The sequence below is a fragment of the Neolamprologus multifasciatus genome, chromosome 18 (genome assembly GCF_963576455.1).
Source record: "Neolamprologus multifasciatus chromosome 18, fNeoMul1.2, whole genome shotgun sequence".
In the NCBI taxonomy this organism is placed as follows: Eukaryota; Metazoa; Chordata; class Actinopteri; order Cichliformes; family Cichlidae; genus Neolamprologus; species Neolamprologus multifasciatus.
The window spans coordinates 8,933,754-8,950,296 of record NC_140456.1 but is presented as its reverse complement, the minus strand read 5'-3'; the positions used below and the strand labels follow the sequence as shown (position 1 = coordinate 8,950,296).

Genomic DNA, 16,543 nt, shown 5'->3' with positions numbered 1-16,543 from the left:
AGTATGACTAGAAAAGTCATACTGACCAGTACTGAAGGGTGAGACAGACGTGACACGATGATGTACTGCTAAAGCTTTGCTGTTTTGGTTTTTGAGATGCTGGTGCTCTAGTGTAGTGTCCAGCAGTTATAAATTTTGTATATAGTACATTTCATGTGTTCCAGTGCTCAGTAAATGGGAACCACTGGGTGCCCAGTGCTGGTTCTGCTCATGTAAATGAGTACAAACAAAACTGTGAATGGCTTTGAGCAGGTTACAACACTTCCTCATCAGTGAGTGGATCTCTGGGACGGCACGATGTCCCGTCACTCCTCCGAATGAGGGATCCCTCAGAGTGCAGCATGCCACAGTTGGCACAGGAAGGCCTGAGCCCAGCACATTTAATTAGCCAAGCTGTCTTGGCATTGGATGGGAGGGGGACACACACACAGTGACGAGTCATCAACATCACCAAGGGTGCGGTACTGCTCGCTGCCATACTGCACATCTAAAACTTAATGGCAAAGGGACGCATGGGTATCAATACGAACAAAATATGGGAAAACTGGGATAGATAGAGCGGTAATTGCAAATCGGTTTAGCAATGCAGCAAACTTCAGCACAAGCAGTGTCTGACCTTTCCTGCAGAAACATAAAAGGTGTGGCTCCTTCAACATATAGTGCAATAAACACTTGTGGCAGTGGGAGACAGACCTCACACTCCTTATGTCTGTACTTATCATTCAAGCCTATAAGCAGCGCTGAATGAAAAAAAAAAAGAGTGTTGCTATGAAAAAAAAAAGGAAAGTTAGGAGAAACAGTTTGGAAGAAACCATTCTGACATCCCTTTTCTCTAGCTCCCTGCATGTGAGGAGCCCACCCCACCTCAGCTGTAGTGAGGAGAGCCCAGTCCAGGCAGCCAGCAACCAGCGCGTCTCTGCCTACCAATAGGCATGCTCGGCTCAGGCTCTGTGCAGTGCTCTCAGTCTCAGCAGCTGAAGCTGGGCGCAGGGGAACTGCAACGGCGGCGCCAAGCATCTTCCCAGGTATGCGTCTCTCTGTTGCTACGCCCTTATTCTGTTTTTGCAGTGTTATGGCATCCTTGCAGCACGCTGGTTCCCGCTTTGCCGACACTGGTAGATTTCTAGGGAGGGGTTGCTTATCCTTTTTTTTCTTTTTCTATTTTTTTGTGTGTGTGGCTCACGTAGCCTTCGTGGTAGCGCAGGGCAGCGGGTCTTGGTAAACACTCGCATCTGCAAAACCTCCTCGTTAACCGCGCGTCAACTTGCACACACCTCAAAATGTTCGCCCTTCGACAGAACAGCGCCGAGCCGCCGCTGGTGCTGGCAGCGAGGCGGGGATGTGCGCTCCCTGCTTTACTGCGTGCATTTCTCGGGGAAATTTTTGCAATGGGGTTATAATTTGGCCAAGCGGCTTTCGTCAAAACATGACCGCTGACTATATATTCAACTCAAGGTGTGTGCAGGTGGAGGATTTTTACCCCCCTTCCTCTCTCTGGAAGGCGCTGGACTTGCGGCACTGGGTGAAGCAGGTAGCCTACTGGGAGCTGATTTGAAAAATCATTTCATAGCAGTCAATTTTATGTAGGCTGTGCCATATAACGCTGCAGTAGGCTATAGCAAGGCTATAATAGGTCATGCTGTATGCATAATGCACAATGCATCCGTCTATCTATCACAACCTTGATATTTTATTGATAACTGTGTGTTATGATAAAACGGCTCTATTTTAATAATGATTCATTCATACAGTGAGTTATCCAGGGAGAATGATGGTGAGGGAGATGTTTTTTTCCCCGGAGAATCTGATGGACATAGTTATCACAGGGTGCTCTTAATTGCAAACGTGCTGAACTTGTGTTTTGAATGAGTTTGCATAGGCTAAGCAGTTTTTTTTAAATGATTAGGCTGATCTGTGGCGCTGTGTTTTCCCTGTCACTAGGTAAGATGTAGGTACACTCCCTTAGCAGTTAGGGTGGTGCTGCCTGCTAGTGCTGATGCGTTACAGTAACCACTACCTGTGCATGCAGTCTTCCAGGCCTGGCTGCACACCGAGGGGTGGTGGTGGCGGGTGGAGGGGTGTTCCTGGAGGATTCTTAGGTGGGAGGGTGGTCAGTGAGATTGGATTTATTAAGTTAGAAGTGAATTCATGCACCAGCCTCCAAGTTAAAGTTGTGTTTTTCAGGCTGGGCAGTGAAGTTATCAACAGACAGTCCTCACATAAAAATTGTTCAATGTTTCCAAAAGCAGAAAAAGGACTTCTCTCGTTATCAGCTAACGAATGACCCTCAGCAGCAACTTTTACATTAGCTGACCTTACTTTTTCATCTTCCTGGCACAAACCTTTCACACCCATTGGTGTATCAGTGATGTTTATGTTAAAAAAGATATCTTTGTTGTGATTACTAATCATAGTTTTGTTGTTGCTATGCAAAAAAAAAGTCTTGTGCCATATTTCCACTGCAATCATTTGGAGCTGTGACCTTGTCAAAAAAGAGCCACCATGTGTCTAGCTCGCTCTGGTTCTCTCTGATAAAACTCTGTGTTAAAGGAAGCTACTTTTCTATATCAGCCCGTCCTCACGGATCTGGATTTGGCTGATTCAAGAAGCTCTCGAGTTGATTTTTGCTGCATTAACCACACTACCTATTCGCTCCACTTGAAGAGCCAGTAATAGTTGGAGGACTTTTACATCAGAATAGATTTCAGCATGCTGATTTTGAATGTTATTTTGGGCTCTGTTTAGCCTTGTTTAGTCAATGAAGTTTCAATGACATTAATAAATTGGCTAATCAATTTTCACTCCTGTTGTCCTTGAAAATATGGTCCCATACAGTGTGGTTTTAAAGTGGGGATTTCCTGCTGGGCTCTTTGCATCTGGACAGCATTAATTATCCCGCAGGATTTGGGCTGATATGAAGCATTACACTGAATAGTACAGTATAAAATAAGCTCCCACACCAGGGGTTACTCCTAACTGCAAAGTGGACAAAGTTATGGAGGGAAAATGTTAAGGTCACATTAAGGTCAAGAGGAAAAAAGAGGAAAAGAAGAATTTTCCAAATGATTTGAATGCAGTGATTCTTTATGGAATGCGTGCTGGGTGTCCTACAGTAACATTGCACTAATAAAGTAATTACAATTCAAAATATTGTTAGAGCGTACTTGTTTATGTAACCATAATCCAGTTTGGAGCTAAACAAATTATTTTATCATTTAAATTAATGAAAGAAAAAGTAATAGAATAAATAGAGGGCTGATACTGACACAATTTAAAAAACAACAACAAACAAACAACAATTTGGCATCGTAAACAAGATTTTGTTGTAATAAATGAAACTTACTTTTAGCTGTCACTGACGCTATTTTTTAATATTTAATATAAAATGAATGTTACACAACAGATAATACATCAAGTTGACCTTGTTAAATGCCATCTTACTTGTCAGCAAACCAAAACCAATATTAAGCTGATATATCAATCAAGTATATTTAGAATGAATTAAATAATTTTAATGCAAAAAGGCAGAGATTTGCAGGTTTTAGCTTCCCAGATGGATTTTCTGATAGTCTTGGAACAACATGTTTTGGTATTGATAGATGGGGGGGTCAAGGAAATAATCAAACTGATTACTTGAGAATGAAATAAATGATACAATTTTCTCTCTTAAGCTGTCTTTAACACCCTTTGATGTTAAAAAAAAAAACAAAAAAAAACTGTACAAATCTGTAGTGTTTATATGTGGACTTAAATTGATTATCAGCTGATATTAGATATTTCATGATTTATCAATATCAGCCAATAAATTTAAATTTAAAAAGTAAAGAGGAGATGAGTGAAGCTACCTTCAACCATGTTAAAAGGGTTGTTCAGCAGAGGGCACTCTAAAGCTTCCCTGTGGCAAAAAATATTTCAAACACCAAAAACACAACAGCCAGCTGACCCAAGCAAAGTGTAAACAAGTGAATAAACAACTACAAATAAGAAATATTAGGGAAATCTCCGTAGGTTTTGTGTGTCTGCAGAAAAAAAATCAGCTGATTGGAATATACAATTTTTTAATTGCAAAAAATATTGGTGCCAGTATTGGTCTTAAAAAGCCTTTGTTGACTGAGCTCTAATATTTATTGCGAATACTGAGTTGCTTCCAAAAAACAAGAAAGAAAAAAATCTTGGATTGTAACATTAAAACATATATGATGCCCTTTTATGACATAGTCATAATGTTTTGGATAGAAGAAAAGCAGCAATTGTCAGTTTTCTGAGATGAGTCAAGATGCATCACTAATATAAAGAAACTTATTTTCATCTTATATATGATGAAAATAATATCGTTTTATTAAAAGTTATAAAAAAGTGCATTTTTCTCTCACACACTGCACAATTTTCTGATAACGTCCACAGAGACCCTGTAAATGCAGTGTTTGTGCCTTGCAAACTATTATCAGTCAGATGTTACTCTGTACATCTTTGATTTAGATTAATTCTTTTGTTTTTTACTTTGTCACATGACCTCCACCCTTAATCTATGTTAATATAAACATTAATGGAGCTGCAATTCAGCAGTTTCCAGCACAGAGATAAGTAAAAGTGTTTGGCTATGATCAATTCCTAGATGAGTTGTGTATATAAGTATATTTTAACACCAACATCTTTGATCCAACAGCGCACTTGTCCTTTAAGTGACACCTTCATAATGGAAAGTGAGCCACTATTCAAGTCTATGATTTGCCAAAATGCTACTGTGTGCAAAGCCTTTGATCACTCTGTTAATGTTTTATAAGCCATCCGCTGTCATCTGCAGGCAGGACTATGGAAGCCTGTTTCTGCCACAAAAAAAAAAAAAGGATCCATAACTCGAAATTTTGACTTATTTTCTCAAAATTTCGACTTATTAACTCAAAATTTGACTTATTAACTCAAAAAAAGTAACTGGAAATTTCGAATTAGCTCTGCCAATCAGTAATCTACGTGAATGATGTCATTTCCTTGTTACCCGGAAGCTGAAGCCCTCGGGTACAAATGCTACAACTAAGCTACCATTATTCCATTCAGTCATGAATGCACAGATTGCTGAGTATTTTCAGCGTGGCTTCAAAAATGATGAAATCCTTGTGTTATTAGCTGAATCACATGGCGTTACTATCAGCAAACGTACTCGCGAAAGCGCCAATTTGTTGCGATCCGGTTTTGAGTGCGCGTTACTCTGCGCCATGTGCTTCCAGGTAACAAGAAAGTGACATCATTCACGTAGATTACTGATTGGCAGAGCTAACTCGAAATTTCGATTTATTAACTCTGAATTTTGAGAAAAGTAACTTGAAATTTGTTTCTCCAAATTTTGAGTTAATAAGTTGAAATTTCGAGTTAATAAGTCGAAATTTCAAGAAAATAACTTGAAATTTCGAGTTATGGATACTAGTCTTGTTTTATTTTTAGTGGCGGAAACGAGCTTCCATACAGGACAGACTGTTATAACCACTAATTGAAATATCAGACAGGCAGGCGTGGTTGTGCATTTGCATGTACACACAAACAAATGAACAAACTAACAGACAGTGAAATTTACACTGCATTCGAGCACCAATACAAAAGCAGTCTTATTTTTTTCCTACTTGGTGCTGTTTGTTTTGAGCTAAAAAATAACTAACTGGTTTTGTACTGAAGTACTGTCATGTTAGAATAAGTTTTTAAGACATTTTTAAGACTAAACTCCCCAGTTTCTGCTTTTTTTTCTCTTTTTTTTATTTGTCTCGATTTTTCAAACAGAACAAATAAGTCGTAGACTCAACTTTGTGATTTAGTGAGTGATAATCTAAACACGCCATGTGAAAAATAGCATCTGTATAGTAAAAATCCTTTAAATGTCATACTTATCATTACTCAGAATATCATGGGAATTTAAATGTTATTCATACTCTATACTATGACACCAGGCTTGAGCCTAACGGGCATTTCTGGCCATTTTCTGACATTTTTCACACTCGTAAATTGTTGATTTACTTAGACGGTAATCATCATTTTACTTGTTAATGAAAATAATCGCCTTTTTATGCTTTATAAAACTCATCAAAGTATTCTGCTTTATAGAAATTAATTAACCACCACAACATTATGAGAGAGTTTTGGAAAACCGAGAAAAGGTTTTTTTTGCTTTTTTTTGCTGATTTGTGACGATGGCTATACCTTTGCATGGTGATCTAGAAAGTTTGGGGCTTGGTTGATTTTTAAGCCAGCAACGTCTTTGTGAGAGAATATATATGAAAAAAAGACAATATGATGTGACCATTGGGGCCGTTTTATAGGGAAGAGAAATCTAAGAGAAATTAAAGAACATACATGATAATAAGAGACTGGAATCAGAGCAGTATGAGTTAAAACGTTAAAATACTGTACTTACTTAAAAATAATTAATTTTAATTTTTTTTTATTAAAATAAAAAAAATTATTTAATTTTTTTTTAACGTTCACATTTTTATTTAAAGTTCACATAATTTTTTATTGTTGACGCTGCAACTCAGACTTCATCTTTGAACTATAGTTTAAGAGTCAAGACCTAAATCAATTTAATCAAACGCCATTAATGCATCAATTTTTTTTCTGATGCCATTAGGATGTAAGAAATCTGGCAACCTTCACACTGTGTGTGCTCACACACAGCACAGGCATGCGGGAAAGTATATATTGTGTAGATTATTTTATACTGGGTATATAATACCCAGTATTTTCCTTTTTCTGATGGCATATGGGAGTGGTGTGCAGCACTAATAAGTTAGCAAGAAGGCAGATATATGATGCAACAACACTGGTAGTGATTACTTAAGCATATTTGAAACTGACTGATTGTACGGTGAGGTATTTAATCTCTTATAACTTAATATATAAGAATATGTTGCAGTTTCTTTTAAGATAACTGCTTGCTCTGAGTCTCTGGAGAACAATAAGTGCTTGTCATGACTGATGACGAATATTCCACCTAAAACCTGCTTGCTTTGCGGTTATCAAATTTTCCACTGCACCGCTGTCTGACAAAGGGTAGAGAAATCATTATGTAAACAGTGGTTTAATAGGATGAGAACAATTCTCAATTTGGCAATTGTTACATTAGATAATGGTTTCAGGCACTTTGGGAAAGTTGATAAAATGTCATTGGAAAGAACAAGGGGTGTGGCTCATAACACACACTTTCTGGTTTATAGACCTTTTCAGTGTTCAGATAGTGAGCTTTATATTCACCTTTAAAACTGTGGCTGTACATCCGGGGTTGCCGACAGAAACAAGATTATGTCTGGGGGAAAAATTCATGTTTAGCTCATGGTAGTGTTTAATTTTAAGAAAAGACTTGTGGAGCTGTCAATATAGCATGTGCTGAAGTAGTTTAAACACATTTTGACAAGGAATGCCACCCTTTTTCTTTCTTACGAAAGTGGCTCCTCTCAGATATAGTTGCATGCAGAAATAATCCTCTTCTACCTCTTCCCTTGTCCTCTCTTTAGTGATGGCCTCTGCTGAGCAGCCGTGCTCCAGCTTCCACCAGCAGCACTGCGCATAAGGCAACACACCCACCTTTGCCCTCCTGCCCAGAAGTGAGAGAGACACCACCATGTACAGCGTGGAGGACCTTCTCATTTCGCACGGATATAAATTGCCGAAGAGCGACCCTCCGTCTGCCACGCCTTTTGACAAGCGCCCTGCTGATTGCCAGCGTGAACTTGTGGACAACAGGGCTGGCCGGGGGACGCTGAACGGGTATGAGGCAGACCGGGGGGCATCTATCACTGGCATCTATGGCAGCAGGCAGGCACTGGTGAAGGGCTACCCCAGCATAGACATCGAGAGTGGGGATAGGAACCAAAGGAGAAAAGAAATCGGCATCGGTATCGGTATCCTAGGTGACACTCAGCCCTTGGGTGATTCTCTTGCTACAGATAGTGGGTGAGTGTTTTTTCCCTCTCTTTTGCAATCCCCCACGCCCTGCACCTTCCCTTTCCCTCTCTTTCCTCCCCCCACTTCTCACTGGGGCCTGTCAGTATTGCATGCAAAACTGAGTCTGCACTGCGCAGGGTTTTTTTTCTCTCCTCCTCTTCTCTTCCCTTCCTTCCAGAGCTGCAGAACACTGTGGCTGCAGCAGCACTACTGACATATCTTATGCTGGGATATGAGGAATTATGAAAGGTGCCGTTGCAGTCGTTTGAGCTGTGTACATGCCTGCACAGAGATATGGTTTGCATCTCTGTGGAGCCCACCCAGGCATTGGAATCATCTACACAGCCTCCACCAGGCAGGCAGATGTAAACAGCAGCACTAGACAGAGAGCAAACTGAGGAGGACTGAACATGCCTCAAGACAGGCGCGTAATCACTCCACTGTAAACACTGGCACACTGAATCACGCCCAGCACGTGCTCTGTGATGTAAGCATGTTGCTGGGCAAGTGTGCACAGCGCAGCTCCCCTCAGCCATACAGTAGCATATGCTGCTGAGGATGATCCATTGACTTTGCTGCTTAAATGAATGAGTACTATGACTAACAGGGATTTAGTGCACTGCAGATACTGGACGGAGGCTAATTGTTTATTCAGTCTTCTTTTTGTAATGTTACGTTTTAAAAACGATTACACATATTTATAATCAAGCATATATATATATATATATATATATATATATATATATATATATGTATATTACATTTATATTTTATCATCTGCATTAGCAGCAGGTGATTCTTTGCATGAAACAGTTTTATAATTGCACTGGGAAAATGTAGCTAATATGTTTTTCTGAAAGAACTGATGGTTACAATTGAATTTCAACAAGCATTTAAGCCTGCAGTCCCTCCCTCATTATGATCAGCTGTCATCAGGGCGTCTAAGAACGTGCATTTATGTGAGTGATGACCCGGGGAATATTTATTGATGACAATTAATTAAAAAAAATCATAAAATTCAGTGTAATGGAAAATCCCTCAGTGTACATAGACTTTGTTTTTTTTTAGATGTGTTGTCATTAAATATATATATATATTTTTAGTAATATATTTTATCTAAAATAATTGTTTTAGCAGTGCAAGCATGCACTACGGCCTTATCCCAAACCCAAGAGGTGATTATGGGACCAGAACTAAATTTATCTCCAGGCAGCAGTGCTTTATCACACTGTACTGGAACCACTGTTGTGAACCTGCCAACAGCAACTCGTCACACAGTTGCCATTTCATATTAGTTTCATCAAGCGTTTTTAAAATTATACAAATGATTTTGGTTGGATGATTGTTGCTCATGCATACTTACATGAGAAACTATTAAAAAAGGCTCTTCTTCTAGTTTACTCTTTCACTTTGGGTGTAACACAGTAATGCAGGTTTAAAGTTTATTGTAATTTTGGTTTAAAGGTTTTTATATGTACTGTAGGCCAAAATGGTTCCTAAAGTATGTGATAAAATAATGAGAGGGACAGAGCCACTTTCTCTTTTGCGTCAGATTTTTTTTTTTTAGGAGTAGTATTTGTCATCCAGATGACCAGTTTCCAAGATAAGGTCAGCACAATTTAATATGCAGATCATATTGCAGTAGCATCGCGATTTTGTGGTGTCTTCAGGGGACTTTGGAGCTGCTGACTTAAGCATTTCTGGCTCATATGTGCTGGCTCTCTTTGATTAGGTTGTTTTGGAACACCTATACTGGCAAAGCAAAAGCGCATGTCTGGGACTGGCATGGGCATGCCTCTTTTAATATTTACCAGTGATCACATTTCAAGTGGATGAAATTGTTTTAATCTATTATCAAATAGACTGAGATAATACAATATTGTGAAATATGTTTTAGGTATTAACTCTTTTCATTCTAGATAATTTTTTCTTTGTCTGTATGTCCCAGCCTGATGGTTCTGATGCTGTTGAGCCACAACTCATTTAATAACCTCTGTAATGAAAGAAACACTGTTAAAAGATTCAATTGTTTTATTAACACTGAGATTTTTTCTTTTATAGGTTCTACGATGTTCCCAGTTTGACTTATTCAGAGCCGCTGAGCCATGACGAGAGGGATGTTTCCTACTGGCGGAGGCGAGGTCAGGACTTCAGCATCCTTCTGGACTATGCTGATGGCAGGGAGCTGAGGGCCTCTGCTGGAGCGTGGAGGCCACAGGCCCTGATCACAGCAGAGGAATACAGGGCAGAGAGGCAAGCGCAGCAGCTATGGGAGGACATTTCCTGGCTAAGGGACCCAGATGCAGGCCCTGGTCAGTTGAGAGTGACTGGGGAGAGAAAGTGCCAGAGCCTTGGAACAGAGGAATGGAGGCCTGCTGTGGGCCTGGGAAGGCAGCTGTCAGATGGGGATGGGGAACGGTGGGCTCAGGACCACTACCGACTGAGGACACCGGAGGGTTTTTTTCACCCTAGAACTAAAGCAAAGTCTCAGTCTCTTCCCAGAGTTTTGTCACCTGATGGACGTGACAGCAGAGAGCTCATTCCATCAAGGCCTAGTCTACCTGATAGACAGAGGATAAGCAGCACTGTCTTCTCTGGGCCATACAGTAGGTACATCTATGGCGGCGGCCGGGACCGGTGGGGTAGGAGTATTGGGCCAAGCAGCCATGTTGCACTTTTACCAAAGCCCAGGTTCAGCAGGCCTTTAAAGCCTCCATCATACGAGATTCACCAGCAGACTAGGGGTAGCGCAGAAATGCTTGCTATTGACCAGGGTGTCAAACAAAAAGACAGGCCTATCTATTATCCAAGGGTTGGGGACCTAAGACAAGACTATTTCGCACAACACTCTGCCATCACTGGAATGGAGCCTCCTGGCTACATCCCACCCCCATCTTATAGAAGAGCCCTACCCCCAAGAGCAGTTTCAGTTAACCGCAATGAAATGGCAAACTTAAGATGGAGGGCAGAAGCTTTGCAGATGCCGAGCTCAGATCCGGGAAGGTGGTTTTACAGACAGGCAAGTAGTTCCTGGCTGGAACCTTATGGAGAACGTAGTGCGTCCTATCGAAAACAGGTACTTTCTTCTGGACATGAAGAACAACCAGGTCATGCCCGACAGTTACCCACTGAAGACTCAAGAGCAAAACTAATCTCAGGAGGGCCTGGCGGAAATTCTCTACCAGATATAGACAAGATGCGCAACATCAACAAAGAGATTCCGTCCGCTAAGATTTTAGGACAATCTACACATGATAGTGCCTTTCCTCCCCAACAGGGGCCAGCTCTCAATACCGAAACCCGAAAAACAGCTCCCGGTGACAGCGACAGCAGTAATCGATGGCCCAACAGGGGAATTAAAAAAAGTGACAGTGTAGCTTCTGAGCAAACCCGTACTCCATTTTTACCTTCATCTATTCTGGGTAAACCACCGCCACCTCCATGTAAGCCGGCTGACCAGGGTGTATCTGAAACTGTGACAGAAGTAAAAAAGGCAGAGCAACCTGAACCACCGGAGAAAGACAAAACCAAGAATCTTAAAAAGAGGCTTAGTGAAACCATTTTTTGTTTGGTGTCTGTCCCTGTTACTCCGCAGCTCACTGGGACAATTCGTGATCAGAATAATAACAACGAGAAGTCGCCAGACCCAGCTGACAGTCCCAATGGCAACAAAACTGGCCATTTAACAAACCAAAGTCTCCAAAGCACATCTTCAGCTGAAGCTGAGCTGCAAGCACTAACTGGTAGCATAGCGAGCAGCAAAACGAGCAGTAGAGCAAGCAGCAAAATGTTTAAAAAACTACCCTGTAGACCCCCTAAAATAAATCACTACAAGGAGCTGAAGCTGTCAGGATCCTGGCCTGCAAACCAGTATCGAGACCAGGAGACACAAACTAGCCCAGAGGCCCGAAAAGCTACCCCTGAAAACAAGGAAGCACAACAAGACCCTGTTCCTCCTGGCACCGAAGTAACCCCTGATAGCGGCGGAGTAGTGGGCACTGCCTTCAGTTTTCCCATAAAGGGAGTGAAGAGCCTAAAACTTTCAAGCAACAGCGCCTTCTCCCTGACCTCCACCTTCTCCAACCAGCTGAACAAGAGCACAGCTCAGCAGCCAGCAGTACCACCCTCAGGAAATGTGGAGGAGATCAAACCAGCAGCAAACACAGGACAGGAGAAATTTGAACCGTTCCTTTTGAAACCGGCCACCCAGCGACCATGGGATGCAGTCAAAGAGCTGGAGACCATTAAAAAAGAAGTCCAGGATCAGCAGCAGCAACAGAGCAGCAAACAGCCCAGTGTTGACAAGTGCATTGAGGACCTTAACGAGGCCTACAAAGACATCTTGGAGCTAGGTACTGCCAGCAATAAAGTCCCAAACGGTTCCGTCCAGATCCCTGAGCGTATCAAAATCCGACTGACATCAGAACCTCTCAACAAGCCCAGCAGCCTTAGGCGCAGTGCAGTAAGCTGGTCTGTTGACCCAGAATACAGGGAAGTGAAGAGCGCCTTCTCCAGGCCTGCAACAAAGTCGGTAACCTTCAGCAAGCAGCTTAGGGAGGAGCTCCCGGTGCCACCTCGGGAGACGGGCTTCAGAGAATACAGGGTTGTTGCGCATCTTTCACGCAGAAGGAGCAACGATGGCAGGACAGTAAAATTAGACCTGCCAGATGAACCTATCGAAACACCTCTTTGTGACTTTAGTCCAACAACGCACACCACAGCAGCTGAGGTGCCATGGGCAGACAGACAGCCCATGCAGGATGCCTCTACACTCACTAGTCCTCCAGATTATGAAGACATATGCCAGACTTTGCGTCAGTCTAGAGACCCATCGGATGCCAGTAAAGCATCCGCAGGCCATTCCAGACCTAATGACACAGAGACTCTTCAAGATCTCAGTGCTGAATCAGAGGAGGAGTGTCCTATTTGTAAAAGAGAGCTTGAGAATCAGATGAGACAGGGTCCATTGCCTCCACTTCACGAGGAGAACAGCTCAGACAGCTCGGCCAATCAAAATGGCAGTCCGCCACAATGCACTGCATTAGAAAGTCCAGCAGAAGATACAAAAATAGAGGAGCCAAATGCATCATGTTCAAATCAGTCAGGGTCTGAAGTGTGTGCTGAAAAAACAGAGCAGCATTCACTGACACAGGAGAATGTGGGAGAGGGTGAAAAAACAGACAATGCTCAGGCAGAAAACTTGGACAATTTATGCATAGTTAATCCTGCTGAGAGCATACCAGTGGATGGAGCTACAGAGGATCTCTCCTCTGCAGCCACAGTATTAGCAGCTGATCAGCCTACAGACCCCCAAGTCACAGAGGAACAGAGTGTTAATGAAACAGCAACTGAGGAAGAAAAATCAGAAGATAAAGACGCCACTGCAGGAGAAACACCTGAAGGCAGTGCAGGCAAACGGACAGCTGAAGTGAAAACTGAGGAACAAGACAATGCAACGCCAGTTGACAAGCAGGAGCAAGAGAAGAAGCCATTTGCTCTCCCAGAGCATAGACTTGGTCTACGGACTCATCTGGGGCGAGACCTCCCTGGGTTACCAGAGTTTCCGCCTGATAGACTGCCACTTTCCGTTCCCCCGAACCTAGACCGCAGACTATCTCTTAGCTTGGAGGGTGAACGGAGGAGCAAGGGCCCCTCACAGCGAATTGAAGCATTGCAGAACAAACTGGCTATTTCTCCAGGTCGGGTGGCAGTTGAGCGACTCGCCCGGATGAGAGATGTGGATGTTATGTATCGTGTGAGGCGCTTAAGCATCAGGAGTACTGACTCTGGGGAAGGGGAGACAGAGGCAGAAGGGGAGGGCAAGGAAGAACAAGCAGAGGAGTTCGACCCTGCTCCTCATATGGACAAAGACAACGAGCAAGAGGTCACCAACTCACAGGAGAGCCCTGAGACAGTGTTGCAAGATGAACAGGAGTCACCTCTCTCAGGTAATTATTGCCTATAATGGCATAGAAGTGAAGCCTGGTGGATGTAAAGATAATAAGAGAGTTTACTTTTTTAATGCGGTTTTGTAATTTTTCCTGATTTTGGACCTTGAAAACCTTTGTCCAATTAGACAATTTTGATTCATAAGATAATGGATTTTTGCTAAAAAAAAATACTCCTTTGTGAATAAATATCTTTCTTCCTCATGTCCCAGAACCCCAATGATCCCAGCCGAGGGGAGACAGTGTAGAAAGACTGCGTCCACCATCTCCATCTGAGGTTTTTAGCTCCAACACTGTGACCTGGCTGCCTACTAGAATGCCTTCATCTCATCTTGACACTGAAATTGCCTTCTTGTCCGACAAGAGCATTGTGTACACCCTCACCCTCGGCGCTGCGTTGACTACTAAGAGTGCTGTTCCACTGCCAAAGGGAGGTGCCTCTTTAACTTGTGGGGCAACTTCCACCCAGAATCCCACCCCAGCCTTCCCAAACTGACTACCCACTACCCCATCCGTCCTCCATCCCCAACCCCATCCTCTTATAGGGTTTCTACTAGTTAGTCTTGTAGCGGCTTGTCCTTTCTATTCTATCCTCCCTATGCTTTTCTCATTGGCAGACATTATGCAATTCTGTCGTGCATACTAGAATTTCTGAAAATGTCCGCAGCAAAAACATTTTTCGTAAACCTGAACGTTTCTGTTTGTTTACGGGCGAGTTGTTGAGAATTATGAATGTAAGTGTTTATGTTTAACCTAATGTAGACATAGAGGGGTTTATTGTCACAAACATGTTCTGTTGCATTTAAACTACACCAAAATAACCTGCGTATTTGATTGTGGTAAGGCGACAGCTGTTTTAGAACTGGACATCACTGTCTTTGGCTAAAGAACTGTTTTGATTTTCAGACGAGATAAATCAGCCTTTCTTTTTAAAAAAAAAAAAACCCAACTGAATGACATTGTGCCCTTTCTCATTGCTTTTGTACACACTGCAACCATAACTCTGCAACCATAGCTCTTCAGTGAAGAGTGACTCTATACCACATGGCATGACAGATCAGTAAACTATAAGATAACATTGGCCCTACTTTAGAGGGGGAGAGTTGCCTTTCTTAACTAGATGTGCGATTCCTGGTTGGATAAGGTGAAGTCTCTGATTAGTCCCCTGATCAAGTTCAATCTATAGCTCCCATTTCCAGGTAATTTCAGGAAGCAATAAGGGCACAGATTGAGTTTAAATGATGGTTTAAGCAACCTTGATAAACATTAAAGATCGATATAGGGATTTAGAACAACAACAAGAAAAAAAAAGATATGTAGAGCAATATTGTAAAAACAGGTCAGTGGTGTAGTGGAGCTACCTGTAGGAACCATTGTCAGGAGTCTTAAGTGTGAACGTGTCATTGAGATCATATTACAGGGAAATGGATTCGTGTCAGGGTATAGGGGCGCTTAACAGGGGGTGGGTGCTTTACTTCATGATATATATATAGATATAGATATATCTATATATATATCTATGTTCATACATCTGTTTTGCAAAGAGGCGACATTTCACGGAATATTTATTTTTGTTATCATCAAATTGTTAATCAGTTTGCATAATGTACAAAATAAAGTATATTTTAAATATTTTAAGAGAAATTTTGTATTTAACCATGACATTTTATTTCTCCACACCTATAACAAGCTGAAAGTATCATACAAGTGTATAGTATCATATTGAGAGTATACATAATTTTCTAGTGCTTTAAAATCTTAACAGAGTGGTATAAGGATGGATGGCCCTGTGGTGTGCCTTGATCACACGATTTTGGTTTGAGTGAGCAAAAGGGTTCATCACTGCAGGAGTTAAACCTGATGGAAACTTTCTGATCGTGCCATGATTTCCTGTTTGATAGTGCTCTTTCACATGCTAACAGAGTCAGTGTTGAACGCTCCTTGTGATATTTGACACATCAATCCATCTCAGCTGTACGTTGGTGGTCAGACATGACCTGTGTCTTATTTCTGTCTTTGTATGTCTTCCAGTTTGAATCATGTATCGTTCTGTTGTTGGTTCCACAAAAAAAAAAACATGTTTAGAAATAAAATTGGGAATTTTTTTCTTTTCCTTCCTTCCTCCCACCCTTCCTTCGTTTCCTCTTCCTTCTAACTGCCTCCTTTCTTCCTCCGTTTCTTTCATCTCACGGCGTGTTCATTTTGTGTAAATTGTTGTGCTGTCACTAACGCTTATTGCACTAAAAGATGCAATGTAGGATGCAATTTTAGGCTAAAAACCACATATCTGCATAATGTTTCTTTAAAATAAATTTTAAATTATGAGTCTAAAGCTAAACGATGATTGAAAAAATTGCCTTTTGGATTAAAACAAGTTTGCAGGTACGTGGGTTTTCTTTTTTTTCATAAAAGGACTGTTTCACTGGTGTAACATATTTAAGAGATCTGTAGGAATCCATCACTGTTTAACCATCAACTTACTGTTATGTAGCATTTTGCAGTTGTAGCATTTTTATCAACTCAGACCTTTGTCTTGGTATTTCAAACATTTCATGTAAATCCGAAATAATCATGTCGCCTTATGATGTGTGCATTACATTACACTCCAGGAAATGCCAAATATTAACGTACTAAGCACTGTTTCATACCTTAACAACAACTTACTGTTC

The 16,543-nt window shown here is 41.5% G+C and overlaps 1 protein-coding gene across 1 annotated transcript; it reads left to right on the top strand.

Moving 5' to 3' along the window:
* Positions 1 to 818: 818 nt before the first annotated feature.
* jcadb (junctional cadherin 5 associated b) lies at positions 819 to 16,048 on the top strand. The gene is made up of 4 exons (XM_085140255.1): positions 819 to 1,025; positions 7,497 to 7,935; positions 9,988 to 13,874; positions 14,087 to 16,048. The coding sequence occupies exons 2-4, from the start codon at positions 7,604 to 7,606 to the stop codon at positions 14,095 to 14,097; spliced, it is 4,230 nt and encodes a 1,409-aa protein (XP_084996381.1). The 5' UTR covers positions 819 to 1,025; positions 7,497 to 7,603; the 3' UTR covers positions 14,098 to 16,048.
* Positions 16,049 to 16,543: the final 495 nt, after the last annotated feature.